Source organism: Procambarus clarkii, chromosome 21 (assembly GCF_040958095.1).
Source record: "Procambarus clarkii isolate CNS0578487 chromosome 21, FALCON_Pclarkii_2.0, whole genome shotgun sequence".
Lineage (NCBI taxonomy): Eukaryota > Metazoa > Arthropoda > Malacostraca > Decapoda > Cambaridae > Procambarus > Procambarus clarkii.
The window spans coordinates 45338978-45360398 of record NC_091170.1 but is presented as its reverse complement, the minus strand read 5'-3'; the positions used below and the strand labels follow the sequence as shown (position 1 = coordinate 45360398).

At 40.7% G+C, this 21421-nt stretch overlaps 1 protein-coding gene across 1 annotated transcript in view; it reads left to right on the top strand.

The window, feature by feature from the left end:
- Nucleotides 1-21421, top strand: part of LOC123760681 (uncharacterized) — an 82226-nt gene that overhangs the window by 18686 nt on the left and 42119 nt on the right. The window contains exon 3 of the mRNA XM_069328752.1: nt 18936-19256. Coding sequence (XP_069184853.1) covers nt 18936-19256 — 321 coding nt within the window. The remainder of the gene's footprint in view (nt 1-18935; nt 19257-21421) is intronic.

Sequence of the window (21421 nt, the reverse complement as noted above, 5' to 3'; positions counted from 1 at the left end):
CGGGGAGAGGGAGACGCCATTGTTGTGGTAGACGCCAGCTCGAGGAGAAGTCGCCTGTGTGCGGCGTGAAGACTTGTTGCGGAATTGAGCAACTCGTTTGGTGTCAGAGTCTAGGATACGTTGTGGTGAATTGTCAGCAAGATTTAACCTGACATTCAGCCCAGAACTAGTAAATTTGTTCTACGTGATCCATCGTGACCGGCCAAATAAGCGCGTCGACATCCAAGCCAAGCTAGCCACCACGTGTTCGCCATTGTGACGCTAGAGCCTGGGACGCGAGTTTCGGCAAGCTTCAACTTATACAGTGCCCTATTAGCTAAGTACTTATATAACTCACTTTTGATGCATCATTAGAGATTGTATATAGCAGGGTAGCTTGTCGTCACGTCGAGCGACATAAATAAACCACATGTTAGTATTCTAAATTAACTTTATTCCCAATTTCTTGAATATAGATATTTAGTAGCCTAGTACATTGCTACGTAACATCCCTTAATTTACAGCTCGCGTGTGAGGAATTCCACGAGCTGTTACTCTACCCGTGTTATTCATCTCCCAGTGTTCTACGAGGAATTCCGGAGATCCCGAGGATGATTCGTAACTGATGTCTTTGAAAACGTCTTCAAGCTAAGACTTTTCGTATTTCTTTGATTATTCAAATTATCAGTATTTTAATTGTCATTTATTGAGTACTGTGCACTGGAAATAATACGTGTTTATTATAATTATCAATTTCTGATATTTATGATCTATATTCTTATTGGTGACAAATTTACTATTGATTCTCTAATTGGTCATAAGATTAGGTTATTACACAATGAACTGGTGTACGAACCACACTAGTTCCTAGACATATATGAAGTTCTAGCAATAACCCCCCAATGTAGGTGTTTGAGGCTTTGGTTCAAGTAAATTATTTATACAGCCCATTAATTACTCAAGTGATTATCTTTCCTGATATTTATCCATAGTCACTGGTTCTTACAGGAATTTTTAATGATCACATTTTATTAGTTTCCCTCTTTACTATAAAAGCGGGTGGTCCTTCGTAATTGATTTCATTACTTTAATAATTATATAAATAGAGTCAAGCCCCAAATGTCCCACATTATGGTCCTTCGAACCGGATAAACATAAAATATAAATACTAATTAGTAATAACTAATCTCCGTGTGAAGTAGTCTAGACTAACCATTTTAATTAATTGTGTCTACCAACAGCGTAACACATAGGTTAGCCTAAGTCACACCAATTCATTGCTACTTATACCTTATGTATAAGGTAGCACTCGTGGGACACAGTTAATTACCCACAACACTTAGAGCTACACTTCATACTGAAGTAAGAATCTTTAGGTCACCAGGAGCAACAGCTCATAAATTGTATATTAATTCCTCACTAACACCAATTATGTGTTAACTATTTGGGCTATACAAATATTTCAATATACGGCTGTCAGCAGACTGTCCATTATAGCCTGAATTCATTCCATAATTACTGATTCACTCAAGGCAGTGGATCATTAACATTTTAGGATCCAGTACGTTAATACAAATTGCTGATCCCATACTAATTAATCATTACTAACCCTGATAACATTTTATTCCACAATTAGGAGTACATTCAGGAGTTAGATATTATTTACGACAGTAGAATACTTGCCAAACACAATTAATTCTCTTGTGTTCATTTAATTTCTTATACACATAATTCTACCAGTGTATATATTATAAACTATAAAATCAAAAAAAAAAAAAAATTACAGCACAATTATTTGCACATTACTGCACCACAATAATCTTTGCCAACCTTTATTAGGCTGTGATTGTGCTGAATTTGGCACAAACACAGACTAAATAAATTTGTAGTTTCTTAAGTAGAAATTCTCACGGCTAGACTTGAGCTAGTTAGTGATATATATATTATTCATTTTTGTGCTGACCCTATCAAGGGTGGGATTAACCATTTATTGTGTAATTATATTTTATTGCATATTTCTATGTACATCTTTGAGTGTTACTGTAAGTTCACTACCCATCCAAGGCTGATTTTGAAGAGCTAAGCTGAGGAACACCTGTAGTGAGACCAAGGTACCACTCAGTTCTTAGTTGCTTATTATTAGGTAGGTAGCTAACCTCTAAATGAGGTAAATTACAACCAGCCTCAAGAAAATACCAGGCTGTCAATACTTATACCTGCTCTACATCAAGGAGCAGATACCATAGCTATACAAATAGCTACATAAGCCCTATCAGGCTCAATTTACCACAAGAATGAATCCTTTAGAAAGGAATGCAAGATTCTTGACAGCTCTTCAAATTCGCCTAGGAGAACTGCTTATCAGATGTCATCTCTGTGTAGAAACTGACCCAGGTGACGTCTACAGACTAGCAAGTTCCATAAGGAACGCCATCCAAAAATATGATCATGTAAAGACTGTAATCGAGTCCCACAGGAATTTACTCCAAGTCGGTCATACTGTCTCAGACCACTTACGTCTAACAGAATCTGATCTTGATAACTATGAACATTACGTTCAAACCAGGTTAGACCGATATAAGGAGGTGCTTGCGAGACAAGATATTCCCGAGTGGATAGAGCCGATCATTAATAGACCTACACCCAAGTCAACACTCAGTTCAGATGAAATACCTGAACTACCTCAAGACGAGGAGAATCCTCTAATCAATACTGATCACTACACAGGATCCACAACTGAAGTTCAACCTTCATTTTCTAACCTCTCATCTAATACAGCTTCATGTGATGATTTGTTTACAGAGTCTGACCAATTTTCAGACCAATCTTCTCAATGTTCCCTGGATTCTATAAGTTCAATACATAAGGCTACTGAATTAACTAGCTTATCACTAGAACCCAGAGAAACAAGTGAAGCTGCAGATGGAACAAGTGAAGCTGCAATAATCAGTGGATCTGAACCAAAAAATGATAAAGCTAATGCTGCAGCAGCAGTTGAAGCTATAATTAAAGCTGAGGCTAAGCAAGAAGCCTTAAGCAACACAAGTAATGGTCACAATTGCTCACAACAGCCTTCTAAAGTAAGTGCTAACAATGAGAAGACTATTATAAACCTTGTGCACCAATTATTAAATTTATCTTCACCAGAACAATCAGTTGACTCTTTACAAGCTTTTAGTTTCCAGCTTGAGTCACTGATAAATTCTTTCAGTAAAGAGGTGGATCACCCAACTACTCAGTGGATGACTAAAATTATCATCCAGAGAAAATTGTCTGGTGACACACTTAATAAATTATATGTATACTAGAATGGTAATACCCTGTCAATGCAGGATATATTTACAGGTTTGCGCAATATGAGCAATCATACAGCATACCAGGCAATTAATGCTAAATCTGAATGCACCAAAACTGTACCTACATCAGTTTCCTTACCTGAAACTCCTAAAGTGACACTGTCACTAGGTAACAAGGGTGCTAATAATCAATGTAACAACAATCAGTCAAACACTGATTCATCAGTGAGGCCTAAGAGCCCCACAGGTGCTCCTAAGAGACCTAATAGTCCAAAGAGCACTCCTAATAACTCCACAGGTGCTCCTAAGAGACCTAATAGTCCAAAGAGCACTCCCAAGAGCCTATTAATGGTTCCCCAGAGTACACCAAGTACTCACAAGAGAATAAATAACAAGCAAATGCAAGCAGCAAAACCATCACAACCTGCAAGTACTGTTTTACCTAAACCGGTAACTCCTAAACGAACTGTAGGATGGGGAATGTGCTTGTTTTGCAATCAAAAACATTCTCTGTACAAATGTACTAATTATCCTAATAGAGACACAAGAGTCAGACGACTCAAACAGTTACACAAATGTACTAGGTGTCTCAAACCACATAATGTTAACAGCTGTGAAACCCCACTGAACACCTGCAATAGGTGTAGAAGGGGCAAACATCATGCTGCACTGTGCAAATTAGTTAGGACAAATTATGTCAATCCTAGAATAGGACGTAGAGAATCTACACCAGTACAGTGCTGCAAGGTGCGAGATGTATACAGCGTAACTTCACAAGCATCTCAAGTGGATGCTGCTTTGCCTACTGCCCAACTTCAAGTGAAGAACAGAGGATCCAAGATCACCACACGTGGACTATTTGATCAAGGTTCCCAGAGAACTTTCATTACTCAAAGGACAGCAGAGGCACTTAATTTACAACCAATAGGACAGGTAAAATTAAACTTGTCAGGGTTCATGATAAATCGAGGAACCCATGAATACTCAGTAGTTCAACCGCTTGTACGACTAGGTAGTCATGCCAAGGCTGTCCAAGCCATTGTTGTAGATCAAATAACTTTAGACTTAAATATTAAGGGTCTGGGGTACACAGCCCACTTCCTGCAGGAACGTGAAATTAATTTGGCTGACAACAAGTTAACGTCTGACCGCCTTAACAATGTAAATGTACTAATAGGAGCAGACTACTATTACCAGTTCATAACTGGACATGTTAAACGATTGGGAATGAATATGCTCCAATCTGCAGGTGGCTACTTACTTACTGGTAAAGTTCTGAATGTGAACAAGCCTATGCCTGCCAACAATAATAAATTAGTCAGCAATAAATCAATTCTCCAGCAGCAAGCTAAAATGAGAAACACAGCTGAGTAATAAACTCAGATTGAATGTAGTACAATTAGTACTCGCCGAGATGTTTCATAGCTCTCAGTGGAAAACCAGTGGTCCGTACTCAAACAAGTACAAGTCACAGCGACCAAGCCATTGAATCCACTGCAGAACTAGAATTATTCTCGACAAGTAATAATTGACCACACTCAGTCTTCCTAGGTAAATTATAATGTTAGGCTAGAGAATCTAGCACTCCCTAGGTAATTAATAATATTAGGCTAGAGAATCTAGCACTCCCTAGGTAATTAATAATATTAGGCTAGAGAATCAGCACTCAATGCCACTGGCATTTCCTGAATTTAGTAATACTATGAAGTCATCAAGCAACTTCTGTAATTATAAATTCACTAGGACCACTGGTCCACAATACTTGCGCTTGAGGTTTGCCAAGAAAACCTTCTTAATACAATGTTTTCTGCACTAAGAGTTAGTGATAAATACTTGCATCAATTTTGTTTGAGTTGTTTTTCTTTCGTTTCTGCTTAATTAATGTAGAAGCGCAGCACGAACAAACTTGCAAACTTACCAATACGTAAGTGAATCTACAGAGAACTAATAACCCGTGAAACGTTTAGGTTGGGAAAATGTTACAAATTATCTTGAATAGAATTAGTCGTAGCAGTAATTTAATTTCCAGCAATCTTAGGTTTCCCTTTGTTTAATGCATTATCGTTAAACATCAGCATTGTTAATTAACGTGCTTCATGAGCTCAATATAGCTCACCTTAGAATTAACGTAACAATTGAGTGCTTATTGTCCCCCATGCGAATACGAGCTTAATATTGCTCACCATGACAATTGATCGCTTTGATGTTCCCCATGCCACGAGCACTGCTCGCCATGATAAATGAACGATACAATACTCTACCTCGTTAATTCGAGTTCAATATAACTCACCCTGTTAACATTCTTACCGAGCTCAATATAGCTCCCCATATTAACGAGCTCAATATAGCTCACCCTGTTAACACTGTTAACGAGTTCAATATAACTCACCCTGTTAACATGCTTACCGAGCTCAATATAGCTCCCCATATTAACGAGCTCAATATAGCTCACCCTGTTAACACTGTTAACGAGTTCAATATAACTCACCCTGTTAACATGCTTACCGAGCTCAATATAGCTCCCCATGTTAACGAGTTCAATACAGCTCACCCTGTTAACATGCTTACCGAGCTCAATATAGCTCCCCATGTTAACGAGCTCAATAAAGCTCACCCTGTTAACTCTGTTAACGAGCTCAAAAGGTCACCATGTTCACGAGTTCAATATAGCTCGCCCTGTTAACTGTTAACGAGCTCAATATAGCTCACTCTGTTAACTGTTAATGAGCTCAATATAGCTCAACCTGTTAATGAGCTCAATACAGCTCCCAATGTTAATTCGAGTACATTTTTGCTCACAATTAGCTTAGTCCCTTACTTACGTAGGTTAGAAATTTAAACCATTTATTTAGGTAGGTTTAGGGACTTTAGTTAGTGTCAACTGAGTACTAGCCTAGTCTGTACTCACAATTAATTACAGTTGACTATACTTATAGAGACTGATTTAATAAACTCAATTTCATGTAAAGGTGGATTTTGTATTAATGAGTTTACAGTGTCAAGCCTATGAGCTGCTATTCAATTGGGTCATAAGTCAGAATGACTAGGCTACTAATCTCACTGTCGACTCAGAATTTTCCTTGATTTAATGAATAAACCTTTTCAGTTCTCTAATTTTCCACTATTTTAGCTAGTTAGCAAATTAGTTGTACCATCAGTCAGAATGACTACTGCACGGCAGTGCACATTAAATTCAATTTCCTCATTTGATTTTGGGGTGATCATGATGCTGCGTGATGTTATTGTCTAGTAACTCAAATAGTTACAAGTCACAGCGACCCTAGACAGTGACCTTACTGTAGTGTCATAGTCTCCTTGATCTTAAATGACCCAATAATACTTTACTGTATAATAATGTAAAATACAACTTATACAATAGTGTTATCAGTTCTTAGTAACTTTTTCTGAGTTTGCCTACGATTCAGCAACAACGTAATACACCATTACATGTCACTGCGACCCTAGTTGTTGAGTTTATTGTAAGCTTTAGAGAGGTCCTGATTACCGATAACTTAATCATTTAATGTTTCAATATTTAATACATGTTTCCAATAGAGCAGTTGTTCAACAATGCAAGCGGAAACTACAAACCTATTATAGCTCTGACCAAGAGCAAATACCTTCCCATCCAATTTAAGTAATCATGATGATACTGTGTTGTGATGTCAAGTAACAAAACAGTTACAAGTCACAATGACCCAGAACATTCACATCACAGTAGATTCTCAGTTATTAAAATTGTATGATTTAATTCTTAATTGTTGTATAGGCTATTAATAACATCATTTTGTCTAGAGTATCTGAGAGTTTACTAGACTTTGAGACTTAGTAACATAAACATTACATATCATAGCGACACCAGTCACAGAGTTTATTGTAAGCTTTCTTAGTTATTAGATTTAGGTAATTCATAATAGCATGTTCCATTTAACATGAAATCAGCAAGACTTAAGTTTCTTGTATGTCCTTGACAAATACGGGACATCCGTTATGTGTGTACTAACATACTAACATACTAATATTAATATTAACTTCGGGATGGGTATGTCAGTACTCAACATTACACTGCGACCCGATAAATCTCCCCCCGGAGTTATGTTGGAAATTTCCAACACTAATACAATACTGTTATATTATTATTAATTATTACTAAAATCTACTAATTACTGTAGTAACTAAAATTAACTAACAGTAGTGTTTATTTGAACTAATAATTGTATCTGTACAATAATGCTGGAATTCTTACGTAACCAAACGCCAGTATTGTGTCAGATTCTACCAAAATAAACACATTTATATCCAGTGTGTTAGAGAATTGAGTGTGATTCTCTAAAATCAGCAGTATTCCGTGTGATAATTATTTACAGATAACATAACTCCCAAATAATGCCAAATCGAGAGTTTCTAGTTACAACTGTTATCAGGTTATAAATTTAACGTCACGCGTGAATGCCATGGAGAGAACTAAAATCATCTCCATTTCTCGTTTACCATCGTAAGACGAGAAAGTAATAATATTTAGCTCCCTAGAATTATAACCCAGTCTTTATCAAAGCATTTTAGCCACAACTGCGCGAAGTAATATTATTCGTGATAAATAATTTATGTGGCGAATGCTAGACGCCGGGGAGAGGGAGACGCCATTGTTGTGGTAGACGCCAGCTCGAGGAGAAGTCGCCTGTGTGCGGCGTGAAGACTTGTTGCTTAATTGAGCAACTCGTTTGGTGTCAGAGTCTAGGATACGTTGTGGTGAATTGTCAGCAAGATTTAACCTGACATTCAGCCCGGAACTAGTAAATTTGTTCTACGTGATCCATCGTGACCGGCCAAATAAGCGCGTCGACATCCAAGCCAAGCTAGCCACCACGTGTTCGCCATTGTGACGCTAGAGCCTGGGACGCGAGTTTCGGCAAGCTTCAACTTATACAGTGCCCTATTAGCTAAGTACTTATATAACTCACTTTTGATGCATCATTAGAGATTGTATATAGCAGGGTAGCTTGTCGTCACGTCGAGCGACATAAATAAACCACATGTTAGTATTCTAAATTAACTTTATTCCCAATTTCTTGAATATAGATATTTAGTAGCCTAGTACATTGCTACGTAACATCCCTTAATTTACAGCTCGCGTGTGAGGAATTCCACGAGCTGTTACTCTACCCGTGTTATTCATCTCCCAGTGTTCTACGAGGAATTCCGGAGATCCCGAGGATGATTCGTAACTGATGTCTTTGAAAACGTCTTCAAGCTAAGACTTTTCGTATTTCTTTGATTATTCAAATTATCAGTATTTTAATTGTCATTTATTGAGTACTGTGCACTGGAAATAATACGTGTTTATTATAATTATCAATTTCTGATATTTATGATCTATATTCTTATTGGTGACAAATTTACTATTGATTCTCTAATTGGTCATAAGATTAGGTTATTACACAATGAACTGGTGTACGAACCACACTAGTTCCTAGACATATATGAAGTTCTAGCAATAACCCCCCAATGTAGGTGTTTGAGGCTTTGGTTCAAGTAAATTATTTATACAGCCCATTAATTACTCAAGTGATTATCTTTCCTGATATTTATCCATAGTCACTGGTTCTTACAGGAATTTCTAATGATCACATTTTATTAGTTTCCCTCTTTACTATAAAAGCGGGTGGTCCTTCGTAATTGATTTCATTACTTTAATAATTATATAAATAGAGTCAAGCCCCAAATGTCCCACATTATGGTCCTTCGAACCGGATAAACATAAAATATAAATACTAATTAGTAATAACTAATCTCCGTGTGAAGTAGTCTAGACTAACCATTTTAATTAATTGTGTCTACCAACAGCGTAACACATAGGTTAGCCTAAGTCACACCAATTCATTGCTACTTATACCTTATGTATAAGGTAGCACTCGTGGGACACAGTTAATTACCCACAACACTTAGAGCTACACTTCATACTGAAGTAAGAATCTTTAGGTCACCAGGAGCAACAGCTCATAAATTGTATATTAATTCCTCACTAACACCAATTATGTGTTAACTATTTGGGCTATACAAATATTTCAATATACGGCTGTCAGCAGACTGTCCATTATAGCCTGAATTCATTCCATAATTACTGATTCACTCAAGGCAGTGGATCATTAACATTTTAGGATCCAGTACGTTAATACAAATTGCTGATCCCATACTAATTAATCATTACTAACCCTGATAACATTTTATTCCACAATTAGGAGTACATTCAGGAGTTAGATATTATTTACGACAGTAGAATACTTGCCAAACACAATTAATTCTCTTGTGTTCATTTAATTTCTTATACACATAATTCTACCAGTGTATATATTATAAACTATAAAATCAAAAAAAAAAAAAAATTACAGCACAATTATTTGCACATTACTGCACCACAATAATCTTTGCCAACCTTTATTAGGCTGTGATTGTGCTGAATTTGGCACAAACACAGACTAAATAAATTTGTAGTTTCTTAAGTAGAAATTCTCACGGCTAGACTTGAGCTAGTTAGTGATATATATATTATTCATTTTTGTGCTGACCCTATCAAGGGTGGGATTAACCATTTATTGTGTAATTATATTTTATTGCATATTTCTATGTACATCTTTGAGTGTTACTGTAAGTTCACTACCCATCCAAGGCTGATTTTGAAGAGCTAAGCTGAGGAACACCTGTAGTGAGACCAAGGTACCACTCAGTTCTTAGTTGCTTATTATTAGGTAGGTAGCTAACCTCTAAATGAGGTAAATTACAACCAGCCTCAAGAAAATACCAGGCTGTCAATACTTATACCTGCTCTACATCAAGGAGCAGATACCATAGCTATACAAATAGCTACATAAGCCCTATCAGGCTCAATTTACCACAAGAATGAATCCTTTAGAAAGGAATGCAAGATTCTTGACAGCTCTTCAAATTCGCCTAGGAGAACTGCTTATCAGATGTCATCTCTGTGTAGAAACTGACCCAGGTGACGTCTACAGACTAGCAAGTTCCATAAGGAACGCCATCCAAAAATATGATCATGTAAAGACTGTAATCGAGTCCCACAGGAATTTACTCCAAGTCGGTCATACTGTCTCAGACCACTTACGTCTAACAGAATCTGATCTTGATAACTATGAACATTACGTTCAAACCAGGTTAGACCGATATAAGGAGGTGCTTGCGAGACAAGATATTCCCGAGTGGATAGAGCCGATCATTAATAGACCTACACCCAAGTCAACACTCAGTTCAGATGAAATACCTGAACTACCTCAAGACGAGGAGAATCCTCTAATCAATACTGATCACTACACAGGATCCACAACTGAAGTTCAACCTTCATTTTCTAACCTCTCATCTAATACAGCTTCATGTGATGATTTGTTTACAGAGTCTGACCAATTTTCAGACCAATCTTCTCAATGTTCCCTGGATTCTATAAGTTCAATACATAAGGCTACTGAATTAACTAGCTTATCACTAGAACCCAGAGAAACAAGTGAAGCTGCAGATGGAACAAGTGAAGCTGCAATAATCAGTGGATCTGAACCAAAAAATGATAAAGCTAATGCTGCAGCAGCAGTTGAAGCTATAATTAAAGCTGAGGCTAAGCAAGAAGCCTTAAGCAACACAAGTAATGGTCACAATTGCTCACAACAGCCTTCTAAAGTAAGTGCTAACAATGAGAAGACTATTATAAACCTTGTGCACCAATTATTAAATTTATCTTCACCAGAACAATCAGTTGACTCTTTACAAGCTTTTAGTTTCCAGCTTGAGTCACTGATAAATTCTTTCAGTAAAGAGGTGGATCACCCAACTACTCAGTGGATGACTAAAATTATCATCCAGAGAAAATTGTCTGGTGACACACTTAATAAATTATATGTATACTAGAATGGTAATACCCTGTCAATGCAGGATATATTTACAGGTTTGCGCAATATGAGCAATCATACAGCATACCAGGCAATTAATGCTAAATCTGAATGCACCAAAACTGTACCTACATCAGTTTCCTTACCTGAAACTCCTAAAGTGACACTGTCACTAGGTAACAAGGGTGCTAATAATCAATGTAACAACAATCAGTCAAACACTGATTCATCAGTGAGGCCTAAGAGCCCCACAGGTGCTCCTAAGAGACCTAATAGTCCAAAGAGCACTCCTAATAACTCCACAGGTGCTCCTAAGAGACCTAATAGTCCAAAGAGCACTCCCAAGAGCCTATTAATGGTTCCCCAGAGTACACCAAGTACTCACAAGAGAATAAATAACAAGCAAATGCAAGCAGCAAAACCATCACAACCTGCAAGTACTGTTTTACCTAAACCGGTAACTCCTAAACGAACTGTAGGATGGGGAATGTGCTTGTTTTGCAATCAAAAACATTCTCTGTACAAATGTACTAATTATCCTAATAGAGACACAAGAGTCAGACGACTCAAACAGTTACACAAATGTACTAGGTGTCTCAAACCACATAATGTTAACAGCTGTGAAACCCCACTGAACACCTGCAATAGGTGTAGAAGGGGCAAACATCATGCTGCACTGTGCAAATTAGTTAGGACAAATTATGTCAATCCTAGAATAGGACGTAGAGAATCTACACCAGTACAGTGCTGCAAGGTGCGAGATGTATACAGCGTAACTTCACAAGCATCTCAAGTGGATGCTGCTTTGCCTACTGCCCAACTTCAAGTGAAGAACAGAGGATCCAAGATCACCACACGTGGACTATTTGATCAAGGTTCCCAGAGAACTTTCATTACTCAAAGGACAGCAGAGGCACTTAATTTACAACCAATAGGACAGGTAAAATTAAACTTGTCAGGGTTCATGATAAATCGAGGAACCCATGAATACTCAGTAGTTCAACCGCTTGTACGACTAGGTAGTCATGCCAAGGCTGTCCAAGCCATTGTTGTAGATCAAATAACTTTAGACTTAAATATTAAGGGTCTGGGGTACACAGCCCACTTCCTGCAGGAACGTGAAATTAATTTGGCTGACAACAAGTTAACGTCTGACCGCCTTAACAATGTAAATGTACTAATAGGAGCAGACTACTATTACCAGTTCATAACTGGACATGTTAAACGATTGGGAATGAATATGCTCCAATCTGCAGGTGGCTACTTACTTACTGGTAAAGTTCTGAATGTGAACAAGCCTATGCCTGCCAACAATAATAAATTAGTCAGCAATAAATCAATTCTCCAGCAGCAAGCTAAAATGAGAAACACAGCTGAGTAATAAACTCAGATTGAATGTAGTACAATTAGTACTCGCCGAGATGTTTCATAGCTCTCAGTGGAAAACCAGTGGTCCGTACTCAAACAAGTACAAGTCACAGCGACCAAGCCATTGAATCCACTGCAGAACTAGAATTATTCTCGACAAGTAATAATTGACCACACTCAGTCTTCCTAGGTAAATTATAATGTTAGGCTAGAGAATCTAGCACTCCCTAGGTAATTAATAATATTAGGCTAGAGAATCTAGCACTCCCTAGGTAATTAATAATATTAGGCTAGAGAATCAGCACTCAATGCCACTGGCATTTCCTGAATTTAGTAATACTATGAAGTCATCAAGCAACTTCTGTAATTATAAATTCACTAGGACCACTGGTCCACAATACTTGCGCTTGAGGTTTGCCAAGAAAACCTTCTTAATACAATGTTTTCTGCACTAAGAGTTAGTGATAAATACTTGCATCAATTTTGTTTGAGTTGTTTTTCTTTCGTTTCTGCTTAATTAATGTAGAAGCGCAGCACGAACAAACTTGCAAACTTACCAATACGTAAGTGAATCTACAGAGAACTAATAACCCGTGAAACGTTTAGGTTGGGAAAATGTTACAAATTATCTTGAATAGAATTAGTCGTAGCAGTAATTTAATTTCCAGCAATCTTAGGTTTCCCTTTGTTTAATGCATTATCGTTAAACATCAGCATTGTTAATTAACGTGCTTCATGAGCTCAATATAGCTCACCTTAGAATTAACGTAACAATTGAGTGCTTATTGTCCCCCATGCGAATACGAGCTTAATATTGCTCACCATGACAATTGATCGCTTTGATGTTCCCCATGCCACGAGCACTGCTCGCCATGATAAATGAACGATACAATACTCTACCTCGTTAATTCGAGTTCAATATAACTCACCCTGTTAACATTCTTACCGAGCTCAATATAGCTCCCCATATTAACGAGCTCAATATAGCTCACCCTGTTAACACTGTTAACGAGTTCAATATAACTCACCCTGTTAACATGCTTACCGAGCTCAATATAGCTCCCCATGTTAACGAGCTCAATATAGCTCACCCTGTTAACACTGTTAACGAGTTCAATATAACTCACCCTGTTAACATGCTTACCGAGCTCAATATAGCTCCCCATGTTAACGAGTTCAATACAGCTCACCCTGTTAACATGCTTACCGAGCTCAATATAGCTCCCCATGTTAACGAGCTCAATAAAGCTCACCCTGTTAACTCTGTTAACGAGCTCAAAAGGTCACCATGTTCACGAGTTCAATATAGCTCGCCCTGTTAACTGTTAACGAGCTCAATATAGCTCACTCTGTTAACTGTTAATGAGCTCAATATAGCTCAACCTGTTAATGAGCTCAATACAGCTCCCAATGTTAATTCGAGTACATTTTTGCTCACAATTAGCTTAGTCCCTTACTTACGTAGGTTAGAAATTTAAACCATTTATTTAGGTAGGTTTAGGGACTTTAGTTAGTGTCAACTGAGTACTAGCCTAGTCTGTACTCACAATTAATTACAGTTGACTATACTTATAGAGACTGATTTAATAAACTCAATTTCATGTAAAGGTGGATTTTGTATTAATGAGTTTACAGTGTCAAGCCTATGAGCTGCTATTCAATTGGGTCATAAGTCAGAATGACTAGGCTACTAATCTCACTGTCGACTCAGAATTTTCCTTGATTTAATGAATAAACCTTTTCAGTTCTCTAATTTTCCACTATTTTAGCTAGTTAGCAAATTAGTTGTACCATCAGTCAGAATGACTACTGCACGGCAGTGCACATTAAATTCAATTTCCTCATTTGATTTTGGGGTGATCATGATGCTGCGTGATGTTATTGTCTAGTAACTCAAATAGTTACAAGTCACAGCGACCCTAGACAGTGACCTTACTGTAGTGTCATAGTCTCCTTGATCTTAAATGACCCAATAATACTTTACTGTATAATAATGTAAAATACAACTTATACAATAGTGTTATCAGTTCTTAGTAACTTTTTCTGAGTTTGCCTACGATTCAGCAACAACGTAATACACCATTACATGTCACTGCGACCCTAGTTGTTGAGTTTATTGTAAGCTTTAGAGAGGTCCTGATTACCGATAACTTAATCATTTAATGTTTCAATATTTAATACATGTTTCCAATAGAGCAGTTGTTCAACAATGCAAGCGGAAACTACAAACCTATTATAGCTCTGACCAAGAGCAAATACCTTCCCATCCAATTTAAGTAATCATGATGATACTGTGTTGTGATGTCAAGTAACAAAACAGTTACAAGTCACAATGACCCAGAACATTCACATCACAGTAGATTCTCAGTTATTAAAATTGTATGATTTAATTCTTAATTGTTGTATAGGCTATTAATAACATCATTTTGTCTAGAGTATCTGAGAGTTTACTAGACTTTGAGACTTAGTAACATAAACATTACATATCATAGCGACACCAGTCACAGAGTTTATTGTAAGCTTTCTTAGTTATTAGCTTTAGGTAATTCATAATAGCATGTTCCATTTAACATGAAATCAGCAAGACTTAAGTTTCTTGTATGTCCTTGACAAATACGGGACATCCGTTATGTGTGTACTAACATACTAACATACTAATATTAATATTAACTTCGGGATGGGTATGTCAGTACTCAACATTACACTGCGACCCGATAAATCTCCCCCCGGAGTTATGTTGGAAATTTCCAACACTAATACAATACTGTTATATTATTATTAATTATTACTAAAATCTACTAATTACTGTAGTAACTAAAATTAACTAACAGTAGTGTTTATTTGAACTAATAATTGTATCTGTACAATAATGCTGGAATTCTTACGTAACCAAACGCCAGTATTGTGTCAGATTCTACCAAAATAAACACATTTATATCCAGTGTGTTAGAGAATTGAGTGTGATTCTCTAAAATCAGCAGTATTCCGTGTGATAATTATTTACAGATAACATAACTCCCAAATAATGCCAAATCGAGAGTTTCTAGTTACAACTGTTATCAGGTTATAAATTTAACGTCACGCGTGAATGCCATGGAGAGAACTAAAATCATCTCCATTTCTCGTTTACCATCATAAGACGAGAAAGTAATAATATTTAGCTCCCTAGAATTATAACCCAGTCTTTATCAAAGCATTTTAGCCACAACTGCGCGAAGTAATATTATTCGTGATAAATAATTTATGTGGCGAATGCTAGACGCCGGGGAGAGGGAGACGCCATTGTTGTGGTAGACGCCAGCTCGAGGAGAAGTCGCCTGTGTGCGGCGTGAAGACTTGTTGCGGAATTGAGCAACTCGTTTGGTGTCAGAGTCTAGGATACGTTGTGGTGAATTGTCAGCAAGATTTAACCTGACATTCAGCCCGGAACTAGTAAATTTGTTCTACGTGATCCATCGTGACCGGCCAAATAAGCGCGTCGACATCCAAGCCAAGCTAGCCACCACGTGTTCGCCATTGTGACGCTAGAGCCTGGGACGCGAGTTTCGGCAAGCTTCAACTTATACAGTGCCCTATTAGCTAAGTACTTATATAACTCACTTTTGATGCATCATTAGAGATTGTATATAGCAGGGTAGCTTGTCGTCACGTCGAGCGACATAAATAAACCACATGTTAGTATTCTAAATTAACTTTATTCCCAATTTCTTGAATATAGATATTTAGTAGCCTAGTACATTGCTACGTAACATCCCTTAATTTACAGCTCGCGTGTGAGGAATTCCACGAGCTGTTACTCTACCCGTGTTATTCATCTCCCAGTGTTCTACGAGGAATTCCGGAGATCCCGAGGATGATTCGTAACTGATGTCTTTGAAAACGTCTTCAAGCTAAGACTTTTCGTATTTCTTTGATTATTCAAATTATCAGTATTTTAATTGTCATTTATTGAGTACTGTGCACTGGAAATAATACGTGTTTATTATAATTATCAATTTCTGATATTTATGATCTATATTCTTATTGGTGACAAATTTACTATTGATTCTCTAATTGGTCATAAGATTAGGTTATTACACAATGAACTGGTGTACGAACCACACTAGTTCCTAGACATATATGAAGTTCTAGCAATAACCCCCAAATGTAGGTGTTTGAGGCTTTGGTTCAAGTAAATTATTTATACAGCCCATTAATTACTCAAGTGATTATCTTTCCAGATATTTATCCATAGTCACTGGTTCTTACAGGAATTTCTAATGATCACATTTTATTAGTTTCCCTCTTTACTATAAAAGCGGGTGGTCCTTCGTAATTGATTTCATTACTTTAATAATTATATAAATAGAGTCAAGCCCCAAATGTCCCACAAATGTGCAGTGTATTATGGGCGATGTGCAGTGTGTGGTGGGTGATGTACAGTGTATTATGGGTGATGTGCAGTGTGTGGTGGGTGATGTACAGTGTATTATGGGTGATGTGCAGTGTGTGGTGGGTGATGTACAGTGTATTATGGGTGATGTGCAGTGTGTGGTGGGTGATGTGCAGTGTTGGGTGGGTGATGTGCAGTGTATTATGGGTGATGTGCAGTGTTGGGTGGGTGATGTGCAGTGTGTGGTGGGTGATGTGCAGTGTATTATGGGTGATGTGCAGTGTGTGGTGGGTGATGTGCAGTGTATTATGGGTGATGTGCAGTGTGTGGTGGGTGATGAGCAGTGTGTTTACTAGTTGTGTGTTTACTAGTTGTGTTTTTGCGGGGGTTGAGCTTTGCTCCTTCGGCCCGCCTCTCAACTGTCAATCAACTGTTTACTAACTACTTTTTTTTTTCTTCCACACCGCACACACACACACACCCCAGGAAGCAGCCCGTGACAGCTGACTAACTCCCAGGTACCTATTTACTGCTAGGTAACAGGGGCACTTAGGGTGAAAGAAACTTTGCCCATTTGTTTCTGCCTCGTGCGGGAATTGAACCCGCGCCGTGTGTGGTGGGTGATGTGCAGTGTCTGGTGGGTGATGTGCAGTGTATTGTGGGTGATGTGCAGTGTCTGGTGGGTGGTGTGTGGTGGGTGATGTGCAGTGTATTGTGGATGATGTGCAGTGTCTGGTGGGTGATGTGCAGTGTCTGGTGGGTGATGTGCAGTGTCTGGTGGGTGATGTGCAGTGTCTGGTGGGTGATGTCTCAACCCACCCCTCCCCTTGCCGCCCACCTCACCCCATCCCTCACCTTGCCGCCCACCTCACCCCACCCCTCACTTTGCCGCCCACCACATCCCATCCCTCACCTTGCCGCCCACCTCACCCCACCCCTCACCTTGCCCTCCACCCCTCACCTTGCCGCCCACCTCACCCCACCCCTCACCTTGCCGCCCACCTCACCCCACCCCTCACCTTGCCGCCCACCTCACCCCATCCCTCACCTTGCCGCCCACCACACCCCATCCCTCACCTTGCCGCCCACCTCACCCCACCCCTCACCTTGCCGCCCACCTCACCCCTCACCTTGCCGCCCACCTCACCCCACCCCTCACCTTGCCGCCCACCTCACCCCACCCCTCACCTTGCCGCCCACCACACCCCCATCCCTCACCTTGCCGCCCACCTCACCCCACCCCTCACCTTGCCGCCCACCTCACCCCATCCCATACCTTGCCGCCCACCTCACCCCAACCCTCATCTTGCCGCCCACCTCACCCCACCCCTCACCTTGCCGCCCACCTCACCCCACCCCTCACTTTGCCGCCCACCACACCCCCATCCCTCACCTTGCCGCCCACCTCACCCCACCCCTCACCTTGCCGCCCACCTCACCCCATCCCTCACCTTGCCGCCCACTTCACCCCACCCCTCACCTTGCCGCCCACCTCACCCCATCCCTCACCTTGCCGCCCACCTCACCCCACCCCTCACCTTGCCGCCCACCTCACCCCACCCCTCACCTTGCCGCCCACCTCACCCCACCCCTCACCTGGCCGCCCACCTCACCCCACCCCTCACCTTGCTCCCCACCTCACCCCGCGCCTGGTGATGTGAAGGGGCAGAAGCAAGGGTCATATAGTCCTTATTAAATTGGTTGTTTCAGCACTGATTGCCTGGTTAATTTTGTTTACCATTACCTCTTGCCAGAGACCTCAGATGGTCAGCACTCCCATACGTCAGCTGACTTGATCTCAAGAAGTAAACAAGAAATTATCTTTATCACAGTTTCTTGCAGTACACGAAGCCTAACCTATTGAAGGTGGTCACAGGCACTAATCGCAGCTTAAGGTTTAACACAGGTCACTCTGCATACTGTGCTAGGTGTGAAGGAGACGCTAGACATCATCGGAGTGGTTGACAGCGGCTAGAGCTCCACAGTCAAGTAAAGCCACAGTTGCTAAAATCAATACCATCCTGACAGGAGCCGCCTGAGTTCATCCCTGACCTGCCGGACTCGTCTCCAGCGGGGCAGCCAGCAAGTATACCCAAGCGATTCTTAATCGAAGAGGCGGACTACTGCCAGAAGCGGCCCGACCTTCAAGTCATCGCCTATGTGCATTCCGCCATCACTAATGTTAAAAACAGGAGGGATGTCCGCGTCACCTGGGGCAACGCTTCGAACTACGACCTGGGCGACGTTACCGTCAAGGTGGGCGTTGTCTTCATGGTGGGACGAGCCAAGAACGCCTTGGAGCGACACATTATTCAAGTGGAAAGTCATCGCTACCATGACATTGTCCAGGTGAGATAGCACTGCTATAAAATTGTTCACTGAGTCTAACACCAACACGTTATTGTCCATGAAAGTTATTACTCTGCAGAAGTGCTTGTTCTGGTGGCATACATGCGGTTCACCTCTCCATTTAGCACTAATCACAATAAAGACTTTGACAGAGACGCCTGGAAACTCATGAGTTTCAACAGGTTGTCAACATCAGGTTGGCTATTTGGCTCTCTCATGACAAAATATTCCATGCATCTCTAACAATATTCCTTCACTAAGTTTTGGAAATAACAATGTGGAGAGAATTAATATGCACAATTTCCCTGACCATTCTCTGTGTACTCTTTGTCACACTTCCATGAATATGCAACATAATACAGCTTCACAACAATTGCACAGAGTAGACTATAGAGAGCAAACAACCTGAAAATAAAGCAACCATTACATAGAACGGATCTCAGTCTATGCAACATTTTACTTCAGAGAAATGTTGTTGAGTTGGGGAGGGAGTAGGGGATTATCCTTCCCCACTGGAGAGGGAGTAGGGGATTATCCTTCCCCACTGGAGAGGGAGTAGGGGATTATTCTTCCCCACTGGAGAGGGAGTAGGGGATTATTCTTCTCCACTGGGGAGGGAGTAGGGGATTATTCTTCCCCACTGGGGAGGGAGTAGGGGATTATTCTTCCCCACTGGGGAGGGAGTAGGGGATTATTCTTCCCCACTGGGGGAGGGAGTAGGGGATTATTCTTCCCCACTGGGGAGGGAGTAGGGGATTATTTTTCCCCACTGGAGAGGGAGTAGGGGGATTATCCTTTCCCATTGGGGAGGGAGTAGGGGGATTATTTTTCCCCACTGGAGAGGGAGTAGGGGGATTATCCTTTCCCATTGGGGAGGGAGTAGGGGGATTATCCTTCCCCATTCGGGAGGGAGTAGGGGATTATTCTTCCCCACTGGGGAGGAAAAGCCCGACGAAACAATAAAAAAGGGTTATCTTCTGGAGGTTATCTTGAGATGATTTCAAGGCTTAGCGTCCCCGCTGTCCTCGACCTGGCCTGTTCTTTGTTACGCACCCCCAGGAAGCAGCCAGTAGCAGCTGTCTAACTCCCAGGTACCTATTTACTGCTAGGTAACAGGCGCATCAGGGTGAAAGAAACTCTGCCCATTGTTTCCGCCTCTACCGGGGATCAAACCCGGAACCTCAGGACTATGATTCCGAAGGGCTGTCCACTCAGCTGTCAGGCCCTTACTAAGGGTGACTCAACACAGGTGATAACCCTCTTGCTCGAACAGCTGTGTCTTGCAGGCCACACTTGTGGCATACATTATCTCTCACCTGCTCACCAGGGGCCGGATACACCAAGTAGTTATATCTGCATGAACTCTCACCTGCTCACCAGGGGCCGGATACACCAAGCACATATATCTGCATGAACTCTCACTGCTCACCAGGGGCCGGATACACCAAGCACATATATCTGCATGAACTCTCACTGCTCACCAGGGGCCGGATACACCAAGCACATATATCTGCATGAACTCTCACCTGCTCACCAGGGGCCGGATACACCAAGCAGTTATAGAAGAATTTACGATTTTTTTTTCTTATTGCCTTCATGGTGGTCATGTTCCGAGCAGCGAGTCAACAACCTGTTGACGGACACTGAAATCTCTGAGAACACTGCGTCATCCTAAGTCACCCCCGGGGCACTCGTAGCTTCTTGTAAGCTTCACACTACGTCACCCCCGGGGCACTCGAAGCTTCTTGTAAGCTTCACACTACGTCACCCCCGGGGCACTCGAAGCTTCTTGTAAGCTTCACACTACGTCACCCCCGGGGCACTCGTAGCTTCTTTAAACTTCACACTACGTCACCCCCGGGGCACTCGAAGCTTCACACTACGTCACCCCCGGGGCACTCGTAGCTTCCTGTAAGCTTCACACTACGTCACCCCCGGGGCACTCGTAGCTTCATGTAAGCTTCACACTAGGTCTCCACCGGCGCACTCGTAGCTTCATGTAAGCTTCACACTACGTCATCCCTTGGGAACTCGTAGTTTCATATGGGCTTCACATTGTGTTAACCCCGGGCATTCATAGCTTCATGTAAGATTCACAACACGTCACTCTCAGGGCACTCGGTGCTTCATGTAGGCTTCACACTACGTCACCCAAGGAGCACTCG